Source organism: Akebia trifoliata, chromosome 5, assembly GCF_017979445.1.
Source record: "Akebia trifoliata isolate Shusen 1 chromosome 5, ASM1797944v1, whole genome shotgun sequence".
NCBI classification, from domain to species: domain Eukaryota; kingdom Viridiplantae; phylum Streptophyta; class Magnoliopsida; order Ranunculales; family Lardizabalaceae; genus Akebia; species Akebia trifoliata.
The window spans coordinates 26,180,887-26,201,943 of record NC_141379.1 but is presented as its reverse complement, the minus strand read 5'-3'; the positions used below and the strand labels follow the sequence as shown (position 1 = coordinate 26,201,943).

General features: G+C 35.2%; 1 protein-coding gene across 1 annotated transcript; it reads right to left on the bottom strand.

Annotated features, from left to right (window-relative positions):
* Positions 1-2,611: 2,611 nt before the first annotated feature.
* Positions 2,612-7,772, bottom strand: LOC147401822 (smr (Small MutS Related) domain-containing protein). The gene is given in 6 exon segments (XM_086443239.1): positions 2,612-2,887; positions 3,135-3,204; positions 4,436-4,836; positions 5,939-6,034; positions 6,037-6,883; positions 7,506-7,772. Coding segments are annotated over 5 exon segments (1,395 nt in total). The 5' UTR covers positions 6,801-6,883; positions 7,506-7,772; the 3' UTR covers positions 2,612-2,823.
* Between the last annotated feature and the right edge of the window lie 13,285 nt (positions 7,773-21,057).

Sequence of the window (21,057 nt, the reverse complement as noted above, 5' to 3'; positions counted from 1 at the left end):
AATGATGAATTGTTTTGTAGTTAGATGGGCATTTTAAGAGCCCATCAAGTAGGATTGTGGTTATTTAATCTTCAATTTTGATTAGAACGATTAGCTAATGTATAGATTCAAGATAAATTAATTTATCCACTAATCTTCGTTACACTGTGTTTCTGCTATATGATGTGCATGCGGTGTGTTTTGCTTTACAGTTTCACATCATCTTAGAAGTTCCCGCTCGGGACTAAAACAAACACGGTTTTAAATATTGGATTTTTCACTTCGTTCAGAAACAATACCAAGATGAGTCGAATGATTTTTTTTTTTTTGGGTGCTATTTTGTGACCTAGAAAGAATAATCTCACATGATATTGAGTCATCTCGGTCTCGACGATTTTCAAAATCATGAAAACAAAATATTGAGAAGAACGTTCAGGCATCTCGATTTTGACTAGGAACGAAATATTGGGGATTATCTCATTAAATCTCTTGTTGTCTTGGTTGAGATAGTCTCAAATTTTCTCTTGATTGAAACAATGTGACATGGTTTTAAACGTAAGAATTAACAAACATAGTATCAAATCTCAGTTTTATGTCACATATCTGAACGATACCGAGATGGCTCCATTTTTTTTCTGGATCTCTGGACCAGAAAGAAGAAGAAGGGCCATCTCGGTTATGGCATCTCATCTCGTTCGGGAATGCTTTCGAGATGACTCGGTCAAGTCATCTTTGGACGATTTTTAAAACTACTTTAATAGATCTTATTAGCAAATGGTTAACTAAATAAAATCTTTTCTAAAAGATTTTCAAATGAATTGGCCAAGGATGCATGAACTGGGATTGACAAATTGTCACGTCACCATGACTCTTGGATTACTTAGAACGTTAAACGTAGATGATCAGCTGATGTATTTGCGACAATAGACAGAGCCATGGCCAGTTTTGATTTCCAAACAGACAAAGCCTCGTTTAGAAGACGAACTCCATTAGGCCAAAAAATTGGAAGATAGTTGGTTGTGTTATATGAGATTTCCCCATTATCCCCCTAATTGACCTCTATTTTGTTCAAGAAAGATTGATCGAACCATCAATAATAAGGATTGAAAGGTCGTGAGAGAAAGCGAAGAGATGGTTTCATCAAAGAAGTCTCCTCTTCAAATTTGAATTTTAGATCCTCCTCCTAAATACATAACAACACTCATACAAAATGCATCCAACCAAACCAATACACTAAAAGCACCTAAGTGTTAATAACCAAAAGTTAAGGATCTAAGTAAGCGCTCCTCAAGTTTCCTCGGTGGATCAAGTTGACTATGAATTCAGGGATTCTGTTGATTCAGTTTCTCCATGTGCTGTTGCTGATTCTCTCCTTGTCTGTCCACTTTGTGGTTCACATACCTTCAAGTAGCCATCTCCTTAGGACTTAAAACGGGTCGGTGTGGGTCGGATATAAGTGTCCATATTCATATCCGCATCCAAATTTTTTATCCGGATGGGATAATGTCAAATTGTTTAAGATTATTTCAAATTAAGGATAATGTCAAATTGTTGAACTCAAGACCTCTCCATTTTGGAAAAAGGTCTTGACTACTATATTCAACCGTTGTTGGTTAATGACAAATAAATAAAAAAATATAAGAATACAACTTGCTAAGTAATATATCATCAGATCTTGACGGATATAAGGATGGAACAGTATCCAACTCGGGTCAAAAGACATCAACCCAAATCCAAACCATATTTTTATTCGGATATACTTGATGAAACCAAACCTGTTAAATTTGGATTCGGATCACTCGGGTTTTGGATAAAATCCGTACCATTTTAAGCCCTACCTCTTCTAACTTGTGGTGTTTGTATTATTTGGGTTCGCATCACTTTTGTAGTTCAGGTTCACTCTAAGTTCAAACTAAATAAGAACAACCTTGAAAACCCAAACAAGGAATGGGGGACTTGGGGCCTCGGAAGAAGAATATTAGAGAGCTGCCATAGAGTGAGGCATCCAAGGCCCCCAAATAGAGAAGGGCACAGCTCTCCGCACCATGAATGCTCATCTTCACCAACTTAGCTGACACCTCCACATCTTAGGCTTCCCTAGAGGTTAAACTCAACAATAGTTCAGCTTCATTTGCTTTAGAGAGGAAATACAAGACTTATTGCGGGCTAAATCTAAATTTACTCATCAAAATAAATATGGCAAGGGAAAAAAACCTGATTTTGATATCAGATTAGTCAACTATTATTAATAGTCTACAGTTCTTCCTTTTCTAGTGAGAAAATTTAGGCTTAATTTATAATTGTTATTGCGAAGAGAAATTGCAAGTAAAGAAAATGAAATATATGATGGGCCTCTGCAACTTAGAGGCCTAAAATTTAGTAATGCCCATGAAATCTTCAATCAGTGAACGAATTGGAATCTCCAACTATACCGTAGAGCAGAGTTCTAGATAGATTAAGAGAAGTAATAACCAAAAAACTCACTGATCACCTTGTAACGAACTGTTAAAATGAAGATTAGATAATATACGACAAAGAGAGTATTTTCTTATTTGACAAAAATAAAATATAATTCATTTATGATCCAACATGATCCTCCTTTTTGGACCAGTACATTGATCAATTATGGAAAAAAAAAAAAAGAAGAAAAAAGTGAACTACAATCAGACTTCGCTTTCAAGGGAATCTCTTGAGACAAACTTGTTGCAAGTGGAACAAATGTGTTTTACATAACATGTAAGAAAAAAAAATTCAATATTTACAAAAAAGACAGAAAAAAAAATACTTAGATTTTATTTATTTATATCAATAAAATAGGAAATAATGCAGTAGATGCTTGAGCCATCACCCATGACGGAACTTGGGACGAACAGCAATCACACCAGGCCTTGCCTCGTCAAAACGGTATCTGCAAGAAGATGAAGCCAACAAGTGGATAAGTAAACTCCCTGTATACTAGCGTCAAAAAATTTCCCCAGAAAATATCTTTTTCGCATTAGAATTTTTTCTTAACAAACTATTCTTTGTAGTGTTCATGGAAATATATATGAATTATAGAGAAGTGTTCCTCAAATAATTCTTTTCAGTCCTAAAAGTATTTCTAGGGAGAAAAATTAGGCTTTTTGGACGTGCAGATAAAAGGAGATGGGTTTCACCTGTTCTCGATGAGGAAACTTCTCACTGTTGAAGGGAGTGCAGCTTGTCCTCGGCTATGATTACCACTACCTGTTAAGAGAACAAGTGCATATCAGTCCTTGCGATCATTACTTTTTCACCATATTTTTCTCTTTTTTAAAAGCAATAAACTGGATGTTCACTTTGGCCGATTTTGGTAGGGCATAAAATGAGTCGGATTTTATCCGATATTAGCAGGTTTGGGTCCTCCTTGGAGTATATCCGAATAAAAAATGGGTCGAATAGGGTTTGATGTCCCATGGTCCGAGTTAGATATGGATCCATCCATATCCACTTATATCTGAATTATATTATATTGCTTTGAAAATTGTACTTTTAGGTTTTCCAAAGTATACTTTTCTACTACTTTAATATAACATAAATTCATATATAAAAAAATGATCATAATGGTAAAATATAATAGTATATCAAGGGTTGCATTCGGTAGACAACGTTAGGGGGACAACGTTGGGAGACAAAATTTGTCCTATATGGCTTAAAAGTTTTGGATTGGGCTGATTTTTTGTGAGGAGATCATCCTCTAAAAAAAATCAGCCCAACTTCTAACCCCATCAAATCCTCTCAAAAAATCAGCCCAACTTCTAATCCCATCAAAAGTGATTTACAAATTAACAGTAAAAAATCGACAGTCCACAATTCTAAACCACTTTTGATGGGGTTAGAAGTTTCAGATTGGGCTGATATAGTGATCATCCTTACAAAAAATCAGCCCATTCCGAAACTTCTAACCCATATAGGACAAACGTGTTGGCTCCGTGTTGTCTCCCTAACGTTGTCTGCTGAACGGGACCATATATCAATTAACAAACAATTATAGAAAAAAAAGATGATGAACGATCTGAAATTATATGACCCAAATCAAGCAATTCGGTCGGGTTGGATCCTATTAAGTGAAATTAAAATGGTTCAGATATGGTTTATCTAATAGGATCCGAGTCTAAAGAAATTCGGATCTGAATATAGATACTCAGAACCTGCCCGAATTCGACCCATTTTAGGCACTAAATTTTGGGCCTACTATATACTTTTGGTTGGATCCATTGCATGATGGACACTAATTACCATATATGCCAAAATTATAAAACAGAAAACAACAAAGCAGTTCCAAGTTCCGAAGGTTTAACCCAAAAAACTAAAAAGACAAGTAAAATGCTTTCTCCTTAGGATTGGTGAACACACAAACACCTAAGCGTATGCGTGTGGATTCACATCTATGCATAGGCATTCATGTGTAAATATGTGCCAAGTAAAATTCCAGTACCTGTTATGACTTGTAACACCTTCGGTACCCGCCAAGATGTAGTTTGTTCTTTGTCTGTCTTTGCCTCCATGCCCAAGCAATTAACAGAATCAAGAGGAGACTGAATGGTCCCTGCTCTTGGCTTTACTATTCCTGGATGATTCAGTGGGAACTGTGTTTCAATTTTCCAAAGATGCTCCTGTAAAGCATGGACAGCTTCAGATCCATGGAGGCCATGCAAATCAAGCTTCCAGACATCATTTTCAGAATTTCTAATACTTAGAATCTCCTGGGCGGCCTTTCTGTTAAGCTTTTCGGCAGCCATCCAACCCGCTTGTGCCTTGAGCGAGAGCTGTTGGGCAGAGAAGTGATCACCCCTTAGATAAGCATTATTGGCTGCCCGTGAATGCTGAGCTGCTGACCTGTTTGATGAAGGGAAAGGTAATTCTTAAGCTTTAATTCTTCCTCAGAGACACAATTAATAGATCAGAAGCTGTTAATCTATATGAAATTCACCATATTAACATCGAAAGACAATTAGAAAAGCCCAAAAGTTGTGGCCAAGATACCTTCTAGACCTTATTTTGGGTAAAATTATAAGTGGTTACAAAGTATGTTACAACCAGTTACTTCCATCTAGGCACAATGGACATTCGAACTCATAATCTCTCCAATGAACATAGTAACAAAGTCTGGGTTCAGTAATAATTTGGTAAAGGGAATTTTGGGAACAAACGGCAAAACTTGGCCAAGTCAGGAAAAACTGGAAAAATTAAAACAATAAAAATATAATTATTAATCATGATAAATATAAATTTGTATATTTCATATATTTAACATAACATAAAATATTATCATTAAATAAAATTACAAAACCATAACATTGCTCAACTTCAAACTTCAAAATATGACAATTCATCAAGGATTCATCAGGACTAAATTGCATATTGAAAATGTCACAAATTAATCGTGCCTTTTTAAAAAAACTGGCATTTTTTCTTTATGCCAATGAAGAGTGGTGTGCATCTCACTAGTCACGACCAGCACCAAGCAGTGTTTTTTGCCCTATGGGATAAAGTAATGACAAGAATATCCTCCCACATGCTTCATTAGCCTTTCCTTGTTTACAGGGTCACAAAAGGGTAGGTAATCAAGAATGCACATTCAGAAGTTGAATTGACGTGATTAAACAAATAGTATTGAATAACTCTGCAATGACCAAAAGGGGCAGGAGACAATGAAATGAACTCATATATTCAAACTATATTTTACTTTCCCAAATGAATCCAATAGCCATTACATTGGACATGTATTTAAAAGGTGGATGGAATAAGTCAGAGAAGATATGAAAATATATGCTTTGACTGATTATACAGTTCGAGAAAGAATCAAACTGACTACATAATTGTGGAGGTCAGTATGTCTAACACTACTTATCGGTCCATGTTAGAATATAAGATACAAAAATAATTAAGACAACCAAAGCATGCTAAAATAAAATATAAAAGCATCAAGAAGGCAAACCTAGTCGCCCTTATCGCATCTTTTCGGTGGCTCAGATAAACATCATCTTCTTCCCACTCAGGCTCAACTGGAGCAGACATCAAATGCCCTGACATCAGTTTAACATGTGTTGAGCTCTCAGATACCTTAGTTTGAATAGGAACACCTTCTCCTGCCCCGACTCTTCTATCTTCTTGTCATGGAGACAGTCGTCAAGAGCAGACCTAAGCTCTGCAAGGTCTTCCATATTTTCAAACGTAATGCCTTCATCTACCAGTTTTGTATTCGTATCACACATAAAATCCTCGAGATGAGACCTATGTACTTCAAGGCTTGTTTCCTTATTCTCTTCTGAACTACCTGAGAATACCATGGCTTTCAATAGAGTGGAGGCCTGGTTAAAATCATAATCTACAACCCCTAAAATATCCTCAATCAAGCTATCATCAGCCCAACTGTATAGCTTTTTTAACTTCTTAAGAGCAGAATTCATATTATTCCCCTTTTCAACCTTAGCTCCAAGCTTCCTACTAGAAGAATCATTGATTATTTTTCGTGTTCTGTAATTATTATTATTATTGTCCTTCTGAAACAGGAAACCCGTAGATGGTTGGGCAACCGATGAGAAAGACCTCACTGATGGACCATTGATGGTCTCCAAGTTTTTGAAAGGGGATGCAGAACCGATTGTGTTTGAAATGGGAGGATAAGGTTCAAGGTCTAATTCAGATTTGAGACGTTGTTTCTCCCGTTGCTTGAGATCAAAGGCAGCCCAACCCGGGGATATACCACTTGCCCATGTCATCTTTGAATGTGAAGGACTTGCAGAAACAGCCATCTTAGAAGTGCATTGTCCACGCATGTCGTCCTTCATACTTTCCATGTGTTAAATGCCCTCAATTTTTTATTTTTTATTTTTGCAGAAACAACTATAGAAACACCGCTTTTTGGAAGACCTGTTTTACCCTAGCATTCCATAAGAAAAGATGCAACTCGTCAGATAGAAGACTCAATCGCGAAACTGAACTGTATTAAAATTTAGTGCATATCTAATCTCAACCATCCATTTAACCAAGAAAATTTTCTTATGATTTTCTCTCAAAATAAATTTTTTGTTAAGTACGTACTTTCACTACAAGCAATAGGACAAAAGTGGAAACAAGAAAGTATATTTAGGAGCATTTTTTATATTAGGTTTACTAGGAGCCATAACATAAAGTGAAAAATAAGCTGTTAGCAACCCAAAACATCTAGAGCTTGTGAGTTCTTAGACCAATAAAACATGGTTGCTTTGATAAACAAAGCAACAAAAACACATCAATATAGCATATGATGAGGTTCATATATGTGTGCGTGATCATAAATTTCATCTAATTGGCATACCAAAACAGTCCTTTTCCCCATAAAAAAATTTTGAAAAAATTACCAAACTTCCAACTACAAAGTCTGCAACTCCATAAAAAGAAAATACAAGCAAGGGTTTTTGATGATTCTAGACTAAAACCATCAAAGTACGCAACTCCATCACAAAAAAATAATATTCAAAACTTGCAACCAAACACAAACAAACAAATCTAGTTCACGATACCTTCTTAATCTTCGATTATTTGCTATTTCAGAACGCTAAGCCAGAGATCTCGAAACCAGGGCAGCAATCGAGTCGAGAAACAGAGATCGGACGGATCAGAAACAAGAATCGGAGCAAGAACAAACGGTTGATTGGTGCAGAAGGAAGAAGAACATTTGCATCTTGAATCCATCAACGCCGCAGAAAATCCTTTGAGATGGAAGCCGAGACAGAGACGTACTAGGGTTTCCGTGTGTGGAGGAAAACGAAAGTGTCGAGGAAAGTCAACAGGTATTTTATAGCCCTTAAAATTACGAAAATACCCAAGCAAATCTAGTTAGTTTAAAATAACGGAAGTAACGGCTATGTTCTCTAATCAGCCTGAAAGTACGTTATACAGATTAGGATTCCGAGAGAGTGAGGGGCCGCTATTTGCACACACCGAAATGGCCTTTTGCACCCACTTTCTTGTAATACCCATCTCTACTTTAAAATCATCACACACACCTATTTTCATATTTTCTTTAAAATAATTGACTGCACACACTGATTGGGTACTGAATGATTACACCCAATCTAACTATCGAATGAACATCTGAATCTAATTTATCATTCTCATCTACAAGCTAACCCAAATCGAACGATTACACCCAAAATAAAACTTTCCTTCTATTTTAATTACTTATCCTATATGATTTAAGTATATAATCATTTTTTTCTTTGAAAAACCTCTAAAATTTCTTATTATGGTATATAACACATACCAATTAACTCCATTTGCTCAGTAGAAACATAATCTTTATGTTTTTGTAAGCCTTATTGGTTGAATTACACATTTTAAATTTTTTAGGTATATTCAGTAATCCAGCATCAAGTTTTGTACATCGCATTCGGTATTATTTACCAAGAACATAAGCCAACTTTCGGTATAAAGGTACCGAACAAAACACTAAATACTTTAAATTTAAAAGTTTTTTGTTGATTACTTTCAACGAAATTGATATGCAAGACTCAATATGTACATACTGAGTGTGACTTGTAAAATTCAGTAAGGTAGTACCAAACAGAGAGTAAATTTCTTTAAAAAAATTCATAAAAATTATGTTTCACTTTGCATATACTCAATGTTTAAAAGTAAAGATAGCATTTATATCAGATAATTACATTTATAACTACATAACACATATACGATGGCTTACGGGCCTAAAAAAATTGGCTTGTACTATCGAGGATTATCGGATCTTCATGTAGCACAACATATAATCCAATTATTGTTCAAAATTTTCAATCCTATTTGAGAACATACTCTCCCAATTTGAAGTTGATGATTAATGGTGAATTCTCCAATAGTGATAGGAGGTATCAGACACCCTTCTTGCATAGAAAATTGAATAAAATGATTATCTGTGAAACCAATTGCAATGATTTTGGGTTCCTCGGTTGTTAGCGTTGTTGTTCGTAATGGAAAAAGGTCAAGTATTGATGCCTTGATATGTAAAATACGACAACGTTGTTGTGAGAAGCAATGAAATGACCCATATTAGGTATAGTCATCCAATATTGATCGGAATAAAAATTGTCAAATTTTTTTTTAATGTTTTGTCTAGCTCATTAGCTCATGCCTCAATCTCAAATATTTGAACGTAGTGTGCTCGAAATAAGATTAACTCATCCCTCAAATCACATCTTACTTGACTCCAAGAATTATTACCAGTCCTACCCAAAAGTCCAGCAACCGCTCTAAAACCACAATTTCTATCCCTAGTTACATTATTTACATCTACAATATACTTGGATACCACAACTAGTAAATGTTGGAATTATCTTTCGTGATCAAATGACATTGTACGGTGAAATAGAGGCTTTTTGATTGGTAGATTATTCATGATACGCCTTAAAGAAGAAGGTGGTGCTTCACTTTAAAGGAAGGAAACTTTAAGTGGATCTGATGCTTTAGTTTGAATTGAATAAACCTTTGCTGTATCTATCGTTGATATGTCGGTACTCGACACTGGATCATTTATCTTCAGTTTGGACTACTCCTTAGTTAGATCATCTATCTTCAATTTGGATTGCTCGTAGTAAATATACTTTATATTTGTAACATTGAATCAATCTCTCTCCTTGATTGCCTGGAGAATTTGTTTTGGCTTAACGCCTGACATTGTCATTTCAAAAAATAGTTGTTTCTCATTTGGTAATAGTTTCATAGCAAATGAATGCCCTTCATTATGCTCAACAATCTCGTGATTGTGGGAACCACATATCACCTTTATCTTCTATTGATCATTTTTAGGTAGTTTAAAACCTCTCAAACTGAAAGGGCATCCGCATCTCTTGCTAACCGACCGCCCAATAGATTTTTCGTCAATATCCTTTTTCGACCCTCTATAAGTGTCACCACTCTCACAATTGAAGAAAATTTTAGGACTATTATCCTTTTGATGATCAGATCTGGCGACTATTAGGTTAGTCCCAATAGTCCTACCAGTTTCTATGACCTATTTACATAGGTCATCTAGACTATCAAAAATATGATCCGATTCAAAATATCTTGTGTGATCGATTACATTAGGTAACTACATTGAAGTTGTAGATGAAGTTAAACAATTAGTAAGTAATTAACAAAACTAAAACAACTTAAAGAATTAAAAAGACCTTAAATTTTTTTTTTTTTTAAATTTATTTTATTCAGTATGTACTTATCGAATATATTGAAATACATTCGGTATGTACATACCAAATTTGTTTCACAAACATCGGTATTAAGGTACTGAATGAACTTTGACGAGATTTATAGTTCTGTTTGGTACCCTACACCGTCAATTGCATGGCACACTCACTATGAAAAACTGAGACTGATGAATAAAATTTGGTAAATCATACTAATTGATTTCTAGTAGTAATTGAATTTTATCATGATAGTTGGTAGGTACATACTGAACCTATTCATTCACATTCGGTATGCACCTACCAAACGTTATCAAAAAAAAAAAAAAGATTCTTTGCTTTTAAAAAAATGTTTTAAATCTTAAAAATACTTGAAAATAAAAGAAAATATGTTCTTTAGTCACTCCATATGAGATAACACTATAAAAAAATTGTATACAACGAACATGAATCGTACAAACCCTATAAACTTACCTCCATTGCTTCAAATCTATCAACAAACTCCAAATAAGTGAATTTGACCAAATGTAATTGGTATTTAATAAAATTTTAAAGGTTTTAATTGGTGGGAGTGAAGGGTTGTGTCCCAATTGATGGGTTTTTTTTTTTTGATCACACTGTTTCGGTAGGTGAAAGTGTGTACAACTAGCAAAAACCTAAAGCGTAAAATAGTAAATTGCTTTTCTACTAAAAGTCACTTAAGTGGGTGCATTGAGCCATTTAGGTGTTTGCAAATAGTCACCCACTTCGGACATGACCCTTCACATTTTGGTTAAAGGTGGGTCTATTTGCACACACTGAAATGACCATTTTCATTCACGTTTTTGCAATACCCACCTCGACTTTAAAATGACTATTTACACACACCTATTTTCCCATTTTCTTTAAAACACCCAAACCTAACTACTGAATGAACATCTAAACCTAATTCTCCATTCTCATTTCCAATGCTAACTCAAACCAAACTATTACACCTAAAACAAAACTTTCATTTTGTTTTTATTACTTATCCTTATATGATTTATGCACATAATCATTTTTTTCTTTGAAAAACCTCTAGGATCTATTATTGTGGTGTATTAGACATGCCAATTAACTCCATTTGCTCTATATGTACATAATTTTTATGTTTCTTTAAGTCTTATTGGAAGAATTGTAATTTTTAAGTTTTTTAGGTATGTTCGGTAAACTAGTACTGAATTTTGTACATAGAAGTTGGTATGAGTTACCATAATCAAATACAAATATTGGTATACAGGTACTGAACACTTTAAATTTAAAAATTTCTGGACAATAACCTTTACCAGAATTGAAATGTACAACTCAGTATGTACAGACCGAGTATGACTTGTAAAATTCAGTATTACCGAACATAGAAATTTTTAGATGGAGTTCAAAGTTTTAAATTGGGCTGATTTTTGTGAGGATAACCTTTTCATCATAGAAATCATCCTTACAAAAAATCAGCTCAATCTGAAACTTTTAAGTCATATAGGACAAATGCGTTAGCTTTGTGTTGGCTCCCTGATGTTGGTTGCTAAAATTGAACCATATAAATATATGGGAGCGTTTGACAAACAATCTTAGGGGGAAAACGCTGGGAGATAAAATTTGTCCTATATGGCCTAAAGTTTCGAATTGGACTGATTTTTGTGAAGATGATCTCTATGGCGAGTAGATCATCCTCACAAAAAAATCAATCCAATCTAAAATTTCTAACTCCATCAAAAGTGATTTGCAAATTAATGGTAAAAATCGACGGTTCACAATCCTATAATGAGGAGATCCTCCTCACCAAAAATCAATCCGTTTCAAAACTTCTAACCCCATGTTTATGAGTTGAAGAATTGTGGACAATCCATTTTTTGTAAACCACTATTGATGGGGTTAGAAATTTCGAAATCAACTAATTTTTGGCAAGGATGATCTCCTCATCATAGAAATCATCTTCACAAAAAATCATCCCATTTCAAAGCTTCTAACCCATGTTGGACAAAACGTGTTGGCTAGATAGGAGGACAACGTTATGAGACAAAATTTGTCCTATATGGCTTTAAACTTTTCGGATTTGGCTGATTTTTTGTGAGGATTACCTATATGTTGAGGATATCGTCTTCAGAAAATATCATCCCAATATGAATCTTCTAACCCCATTAAAATTGGCTTACAAAGTTGAAGAATTATGGATCGTCAATTATTATCATTAATTTGTAAATCACTTTTGATGGGGTTAAAAGTTTCAGATTGAGTTGTTTTTTTTTATGAGGATGGTCTCCTCACCCTAGAGATCCTCCTCACAAAAAATATATATATATATATATATATATATATATATATATATATATGGGAAGCGTTCGGAGGCCCTAAAGAGGAGAGCCAAACATTTTTCGAAATAGGGGAATAAGATGATTTTTTGTGAGGATGACCTCGATGGTGAAGTGATCGTCCTTAGAAAAAATAAGCTCATTTCGAAACTTCTAAACCCTATTTTACATGTTGAAGAATCGTGGACCGTCCGAATTTTGTAAACCACTTTTAATGGGGTTAGAAGTTTTGGAATGTGCTGATTTTTGGTGAGGATGATCTCCTCATCATGGAGATAATCTTCACAAAGAATCAGCCCATTCCAAAACTTCTAACCCATACATTAAAAAATGTTTGACTCTCTTAAGGGCCCCGAACGTCGGATCATGGGACATAAGTAAAAAAAATGTAATAACAATCATTTTTCAAAATATAGGTTAGAAGTTTGGGATTGAGCTAATTTTTTGAGGATGATCTTTATGATGAGAAGAAGATCATCCTAAAAAAAAAATTAGCCCAATCTGAAACTTCTAACCCCATCAAAAGTGATTTAAAATGTGGACCGTCAATTTTTTACCAATAATTTATAGAGATCATCCACACAAAAAATCAGTTCAATTCAAAGCTTTTAACCCATATTTTAAAAAAATCATTGTTTTTACATATGTTTTTACTTATGTCACATGATCCACCATCATATATATATGTTTTGTGAGGATGATCTCTGTGGTGAAGAGATCATCCTTGCCAAAAATCTGCCTATTCCAAAACTTCTAACCCTATGTTTACAAATTGAAGAAACATAGACCGTCCATTTTTTGATAATCACTTTTGACTAACAAGTTTTATCCTATATGGGTTAGAAGTTTTGGAATGGACTGGTTTTTTGTAAGGATGATCCTTATGGTAAGGAGATCATCCTCACCCAAAATCAACCCATTCCGAAACTTCTAATCCTATATTTAAAAGTTGAAGGATCATTTATCGTCCATTTTTTGTAAATCACTTTTGATGGGGTTAGAAGTTTTAGACTGGGCTGATTTTTTGGGAGGATGTATCAATGATTTGAATATGAAAAACTCAAAATTGACTATGTTCCTCAAGCTAGAAATTTTACTAAATCTTTTGGCAGCATTGCGTGAAGGGAATACTGACTATAGTTGATTATCTCATATCTAGTAATCGATTACATAATAGATAACCTACTATAGTCAATTTTTCTTCCATATGACATGCCCAAAAGTCATAGTAAGGTTGAGAGCCTTAGTCAGGCTTGCCTTACTAGTTGCATTTGTTACCCTCAAACAATGATTGATGTTGTATGTCAAATATGGTTGAGGTGGGATGATATTCCTAGAGTTTCTTGAATTGTAGATTGTCACATGGTAATTGTGGAGGATATTTTTTGCTGGGTACCAAGGGGTGACACGTGACATTTAGGGATGAGGTATGGAAATCAGAACCAACTCATCCGATGATAAGCTCAGTGACAAATCAATTGTGAGTTTGGATCTCGATTGATCAAGATGATATTTGGTCAAGGATATATGGTAAAGTCATTCAATCAATCTGAATCCCTAAAAATCAAGGATTAGGTAAAAAAATGGTTAGAATCCTTATGATGAAAAATCCCAAAGAAGAATGAATGAATGGAGATAATATCTTGATTATGTGCATTCATAATCGAGATTCACTTACTAAAATGGATAATGACGTAATTGGAAAGAGGATCAAAAGGGATCTTAAGATTTTCCTCTATAAATAGATGGAAAAATACAAGGTATTCTCTTCCACCCCCTACACTTGATTTTTGCCTATTTTTTAACTAAATATGACTTGGGCATCAGAGGGTTGTGTTGCAGGCACACCTAGGGACACGAGAAATAGAGATCACGAGACATTGTCATAGATCCCAAGGTAGTGCAAGTTTTTTTTTTTTTTTTTTGCATCTATAATAATCCGAGTTGATGTAAATTCCTATGACTGAGGAGCAGGAATATCATGTATTTTCAAAACTCATAAAAGCTTGATATTAAGCTATTATGAAAATTTGGTCTACTAATCTCATACGTGGGTCTATATATAAATACAATCCTTTTGGTTACTCCCGCACCTAGGATTGGCAATGGGTGGGCTCAAATCAGGCTTGGTTGAGTCCTTAATTAGTCTGAAAGAGGTAGGATGTACCAAGCGTTATACCCTATTGGGCAGTTGACTAAGTCCAAGCTTGGCCCTAACTGCTACACTCAACTTGATATTTCTGATTTTATAAAAGAAAATTAATAAGTTGTTCACTTTTCAAAGTTGTTTGGGGCCTTTCATATTGATTTTCTCCAAAATAGTGATCAAAGCTCCTCCATCGTTGAAACTTAGGATTGTTAGGCTCTATCCCAACCCGAATTCAATGGGTTGGAAATTTTGGCTTGAACCTATCTTTGAAAGCTCAAGGTCAAGCCCCTAACAACTTTTTGGGATTGGGTTAGTGGCCAATGAGCCTAATTGACAACCCAACTTATATCTAATCATTTTAATTACACATCGAAGCATTTCCAAGAACATAACGTCAAATACTTTTTGTTTATGAAAAGGAGTGACTACTTGCACACCACTTAGAATCTATTGCACACCATTACTTAAAAAATCCCTCTTGCATTATTTTGACGTGATTGCACTAAAAAAACAAAAAAAGTTGCACTTACCATTCATCTCCTTTTTGGTCCCTCAACAATAAAAGAAAAGAGAGACAACCACATCTTTCTTCTTTCTTCAACAAGTCCACAGTTTCTTCTCCCTTCAACAAAAAAGAAAAATGGAGAAAAAACCTCATCCGTTTGTTTCCTTCAAGAGTGAGATCCTTCTTCATCCTCCACCCAAAAGAAAAAATAATGACTAAAAAACAAAGAGAGGGGAATGGGGGGGCAACTGATTCGAATTTAAAAGTATCTAAATAAAGTAAAATATTTTTTAGGGATCATACAATACACGTGGGTACATATCTTTGGTTCATCCTAGATTTGTTGTAGTTAGCTCAGTAAATTTGTTTCTTCCATAACGTGCAGTCAATATGCGTTCCTCACAAGTTTTCTCATGTGAAAGCTCGTCATTCAACGACGACTTTAAAAAACAATTAAGTTGTAGCTTCTAGCATGTCTAACCAATAGATTGCTGCCAGCCCCAGTAGATTATGGGAAATGTGCTGGCTTGATTTGGCAAAATTAATAGATGTGGCCCCTACTTATAAATATCCTGACGTAGCTCCTTTAACTTCTACTTCGACCGACGTCCCTAAAAAATTCCACGTGGCGTTCTCTATACAGCTTTGAACTGATGAATATCTATCTCCGTGTTCAAGTTTCTCTCGCTAGCTGTACTACAGACTATCGAGTGAACAGGGAAGTGGTCCACACTGCCCCCCACTCCAACACGTTTCGAGTCAGCATCTGATTCCGTTTGTGGGGAATGGCTTGTTGGCCCCCCTCGTAGAAAATATTAATTTGAATTTTAGAGTTCTTGTACCTATTATTTGACGTAATTGCACTAAAAAAAAACTAATAAATCAAATATTTTTTATTTTCCTTAATAATTTTATGTGTGCACATCTTGTGCATAACAAAGTAAACATTTTTTTAAAAAAAGTCATCTGGGTTAAGGCAGATCCAAACAAGCAACATCATAAAAATAAAATAATTACATCCTCAGGTACCTCGTACCACTACAATCATGATTGATGATAACAAGTAAGTTACTCGAAAATGAGGAAAAATCCATAACATGATAGCGTATAGGGGTGCACATGGTTCGGATTGGTTTGAATTTTGATAAAATTAGATTCGAACGAAACATAATCGGTTCTACAAATTTAGAATCAAACAAATCCAATTACCAAATAGAACCAATCCAATCCAAACCAACTTTGGTTTGGATCGGTTCTCGGTTCTCATACTTATTATTTTTAATAATAAAATTAAAATAGTTAAAACTTAAAACTAAGCAAAATAAATATTAAACAAAGCATCACGCATAACACATTAAAAATAAAAATCATTTAACACCAACCTTGTAAACGATTATTGAAAATCAAAGTCATTTTTAAAATCAAATGTTATTTGTTGCTTGTTCAAAGTCGAAACCAAATGTTGCTTGTTGCTTTGTGATTAAAAGTAAGGGCGCCCATGTTTTTTTTTATGAGTTTTCGTATAAAAAAAAAAACAGAGGAAATGAAGTTGAAGACCTTGATAAGTTACCTTTAACACACTAACACAGTTGAGAGAGAGAGAGAGAGAGAATAGAAGAACGAAACTAAGAAAGGGCTTTATTTTTAAATATATATATATTGGCTCGGTTCTCGGATTGGTTCGATTTTATTATACCCTTAATCCGGAACCGAACCAAATCAATCAGATTTTTTTTTTTTTACAATTCGTACCTGAACCAAACCATGCTCAATCCGAACCAATCTAATCCAAAAGGCTCGGATTGGTTCGGTTATCGGATTTATCCAATCCAATGTGCACCCCTACTAGCCTCTAGGGATATGAAAGAAGGCAAGGCAGTCGACAACTCTATTAATCTCTCTGAAGATGTGAGTGAACAAAACTCCTCGAAGGAAGGGAGAAGCCTCGAAATGGGCAAAACTAAATGGTGAACATGCCAGGGGGGCTCCATAGGCGATTGAGAATGTTAACAGTGGATACGAAATCAAATTATACCTCAATGTTAGAGCGATGGCTGGACATTGCCAACTTGTTGATTTCGAGAACACCTTGGAATTCGTGATGGAGGACTGAGATAGGGTGAAAGCAGCTAGCAAGAGTAGCCTTCACTCTTCCTTCCTAGTCCCGAATGATGGTACCAAAGCCACCTCTCAAAGAGGAGAAGGCACCATCCGAGTTAATTGCCCAAAATCCAATAGGAGGTGTCTTCCAAGATCAAAAAATCATTTCCCTATGGAAGAAGGAAGCTTTGAAGCCCCATGCATTCAAGAACACCCTGTTATGATCAGAATCTTCAATGCTTTCAAGGTCATCCTCGATTCTAAACCACACTTCCTCCATAATAGAGTGGATAGTAGAAGTTTGCTACTTGAATTGATTCTAAAAAATGCGATTGCATATTTCTTTCCAAATGTGGTATATGAAGGCAAATAACGCCATATGCTCCATTTTTTGGATAATAGAGTCCCCTTTGAAATGAGATGCAACCCAATCCACTTCATCTGCCCAGCTCTCAGAGGTTCTATTGACAAGGCACTTGGAGAGGATCCCAGGCCAAATCGAGCTCGAAAATGTGCATTGGTTGAATAAGTGATTAGTGTCCTCTCCATGGTCTTTGCATAACCTACAAGTAGGATAAACATTGAGTTCCAAATCCTTGAATTTCTTAAGAGTTTTAAGTTTACCTTTGAGAGTCATCGACGGAATGAAGTTGTGCCTTGGAATTCTAGAGTTGTTCCAAAACAAATGAGTCCAGCTTGGCCGAGGAGAAGAGGAAGGATGGATCTTAACAACAGAGGTCACAGAGAAAATACCATTAGCATTTTTCTTCCAAACGATTCTATCGAGAATCCCATGGTAAATAGGAACTTGGTGGAGCTAAGTCGAAATCTCAAGTAAGCTACCTTCTCTCTCCATAGGGATTCTCCATTGCCCATCCTTGATGAAGGCCAAAACCTTGGCTCTTAGGCCTACTCTAGAGTCGAAAGCAAGCTCCTCATGACATAACAAGTTCAGAAAATCGATAGAGTGCCATGGGTCCTCCCATAGCTTGGTGGAGTTGCCATTCCCATAAGATGAACTACACTGGAAGAGGTATATTCCATAGCTTTGAGAATTTTCCTCTAGCTCCATAAGGCCTCCCTAGGGATCTTCAAGGACCAGAAGTTTCTTCATTTAATAAGATAGGATTTTACCCATCTGAGCCAGATGGAATCTTGATTAGAAACAATCATCCAAACATAACTGGAAATGGTAGCCTTATTATAATCAATAATACTAAAAATGCCCAATCCTCCCTCTAATAAAGGTTTACACACTTCATTCCAACAAACAACACTATGCCTGTTAACAACTGTCAAGCCTAGACAATAAGAATCGAACACATAATCTCTCAATTTCCAAATCATTGAGAATTGAATGAATTGCTTTTATACTTTTCTTGCTACCCTTGAAGAAGATGAAAAGGTCATCAACGAAGCAAAGGTGAATGATCCTTAGTTTCTTGCATCTAGGATGGAAATCAAATTTCTTATTCTTGACTTTGTCCTTGAATAGACCATTGAGTAATACCATAATGAGGACAAACAAGTAAGGATACAGAGGGTCCCTTTGTTTAAGACCTCTCTTCCCTTCAAACAATTTAACAAAGGACCCATTGAAAGAGATAGTATAGGAAACACTCGAGATGCATTTCATAACTCACTATATAAAGATCTAAGGAAAGTTGAAATATTCAAGAGAAGATCTGATTGTTTCCTAATCAACAATATCATAAGTTTTCTTCCACTTTAACAGTACCCTAACATTATCTTCTTTTTGTGGTAGTTTCTAACTAGTTCATGGGCGAGGAGAATGTTGTCAACAATGTTTCTCCCTTTAGTAAAAGTAGACTAATTCAGACCAACAAGTTTATGAGTCACTTGGTTGATTTTGTTGGTAAGAATTTTAGAAATAATCTTATAAAGTATATTATAACAAGAGATAAGTTTAAAATCAGAAAGTGTTTTAGGCAAATAAATCTTAGGAATTAAGGATATAACGGTGGCATTGGTTTCCTTGAGCAAGTTGTCATTTTGGAAGAAGCTCCTGATAGCCTTAAACAAGTCGAATCTAATGATGTCCCAAGCTTTTTGGAAGAAGCAAGCATTGAAACCATCTAGACATAGAGCTTTGAAACCGTCCATACTGAATACAACATGATTAATCTCATAGTTTTCTACATTGGTAGCAAGCAAATCTTGATCGGAACTATCAAGGGATCTAGAAAGGTGAGGGTTCATCTAAGGGCTCTAGCTAAGATTTGGATTAGGGGCACTCATGTAAGATTTGAATTGCTCGACAATAGCCACTTCTAGCTCAGCATCCTTAATAATTATATGACCATTAGCCCCAACAATGGAGGCGATTCTATTCTTAGCCTTCCTTGCCTTCAAAGATTGATGAAAAAGGTGTTATTACGATCCCCAAGCTTCAACCAATTGATTCTAGATTTTTGTTGAGTTTCATATTCATGGATTTTAAGCATGTGAACGTAGGTTTCAATAATCTTCTTTTTCAAGAGCTGGATAAGCAATATGAGTGTTAATTTGGGAGGTAACTTGGACAATGACTAGCTTGCTACAAGTTTCTCTTTGAGCTATGTTTTTATCCGCATTCTTGGCTTTAAACCAAGTTTTCAGTTTCACTTTCATAGTTTTAAGCTTGATGATGGATTTGTAATGGGGGTTCCCTAGAATTCTGATATCCCAAGATTCTTGCACAACATTGAGGAAGTCCAGGCCTTCGGCCCAACAGTTGAAGAACTTGAAAGGCTTCTTGTCTCCAACCAAGAATCAGGAGGTTTTGACAACACATGGATTGTGGTTAGGGAGACCACTAGGTAGGAAACACCTTAAGCTTCATTGAAGTTATCTACCCATTCTACATTAACCATTACTCTGTCAAGCTTGGACCATATCCTACCAGATTCTTATTTATTGTTCCAAGTGAAAATAGCCCTAAAAGCTTTGATATCCATAATGCAACAATTAGAAAGACATTCAGAGAATTCTCTAAAATCAACTAGGTTGATTTTCCTCCATCCTACTTTTTTTGTTTGGTTCTTAATACAATTGAAATCCCCAACAAGGATCCAAGGCATTCTTATGACTTTGGAGGTCTTATACATTTTCTCCCACAGTCTTTTCTCATTAGTTCTTCAGTTATATCCATAGATCACAGACAAAAAGAATTCCTTACCTGACAAGGATGTGGATTCTTTGATCAAACTTGCTAACAAGGAGAATATTCACAACAGTGCGGTCCCAAAATACCTAGATCTTACCATTAGATGCCATATCATAATTGTCAATCCTTCTCCATGAAGAATGGTGGGACTATCATTGTTCTTCCCACCAAAGTTAATATTAATCTTACTTTTACCTTACTTGTGGGGCAAGTAGGGGATCGAACCCAAAAGAAATGGGGAGTAGAGTTAAGCTAAGAGGATAAAATTTGAATTAACCAAAAAGAATTAAAACTATTTTTCTTTGTATTTTTGAACTTATCAAGAAGATTTAAAGTTGTTAGAAAATTAACTAAAGTAAATGAAGTTAAAAACAAGTAAACTTATGAAATTAAAGTACCATTGAAGGTGGATCTACCTAGAACATGTTCATAAGCAATTCCTAGTCTCCAACCTTTTTATAACTCAATCGTAAGGGCTTGGTATTAGCTTCTTAGATTGGAAAGTTTAGCAAATGAAATCGAATGAGGGAATATAAATAAAGTAGAATTTCTTGAACTTCCTACTACTAATTATCTAGTTTAAGCATACTTTATTTTGATCTAATCTAAGCATAAAGTATCTATATTAAGAATAAAAGGTGCAAGAAATTTTAAAGAAA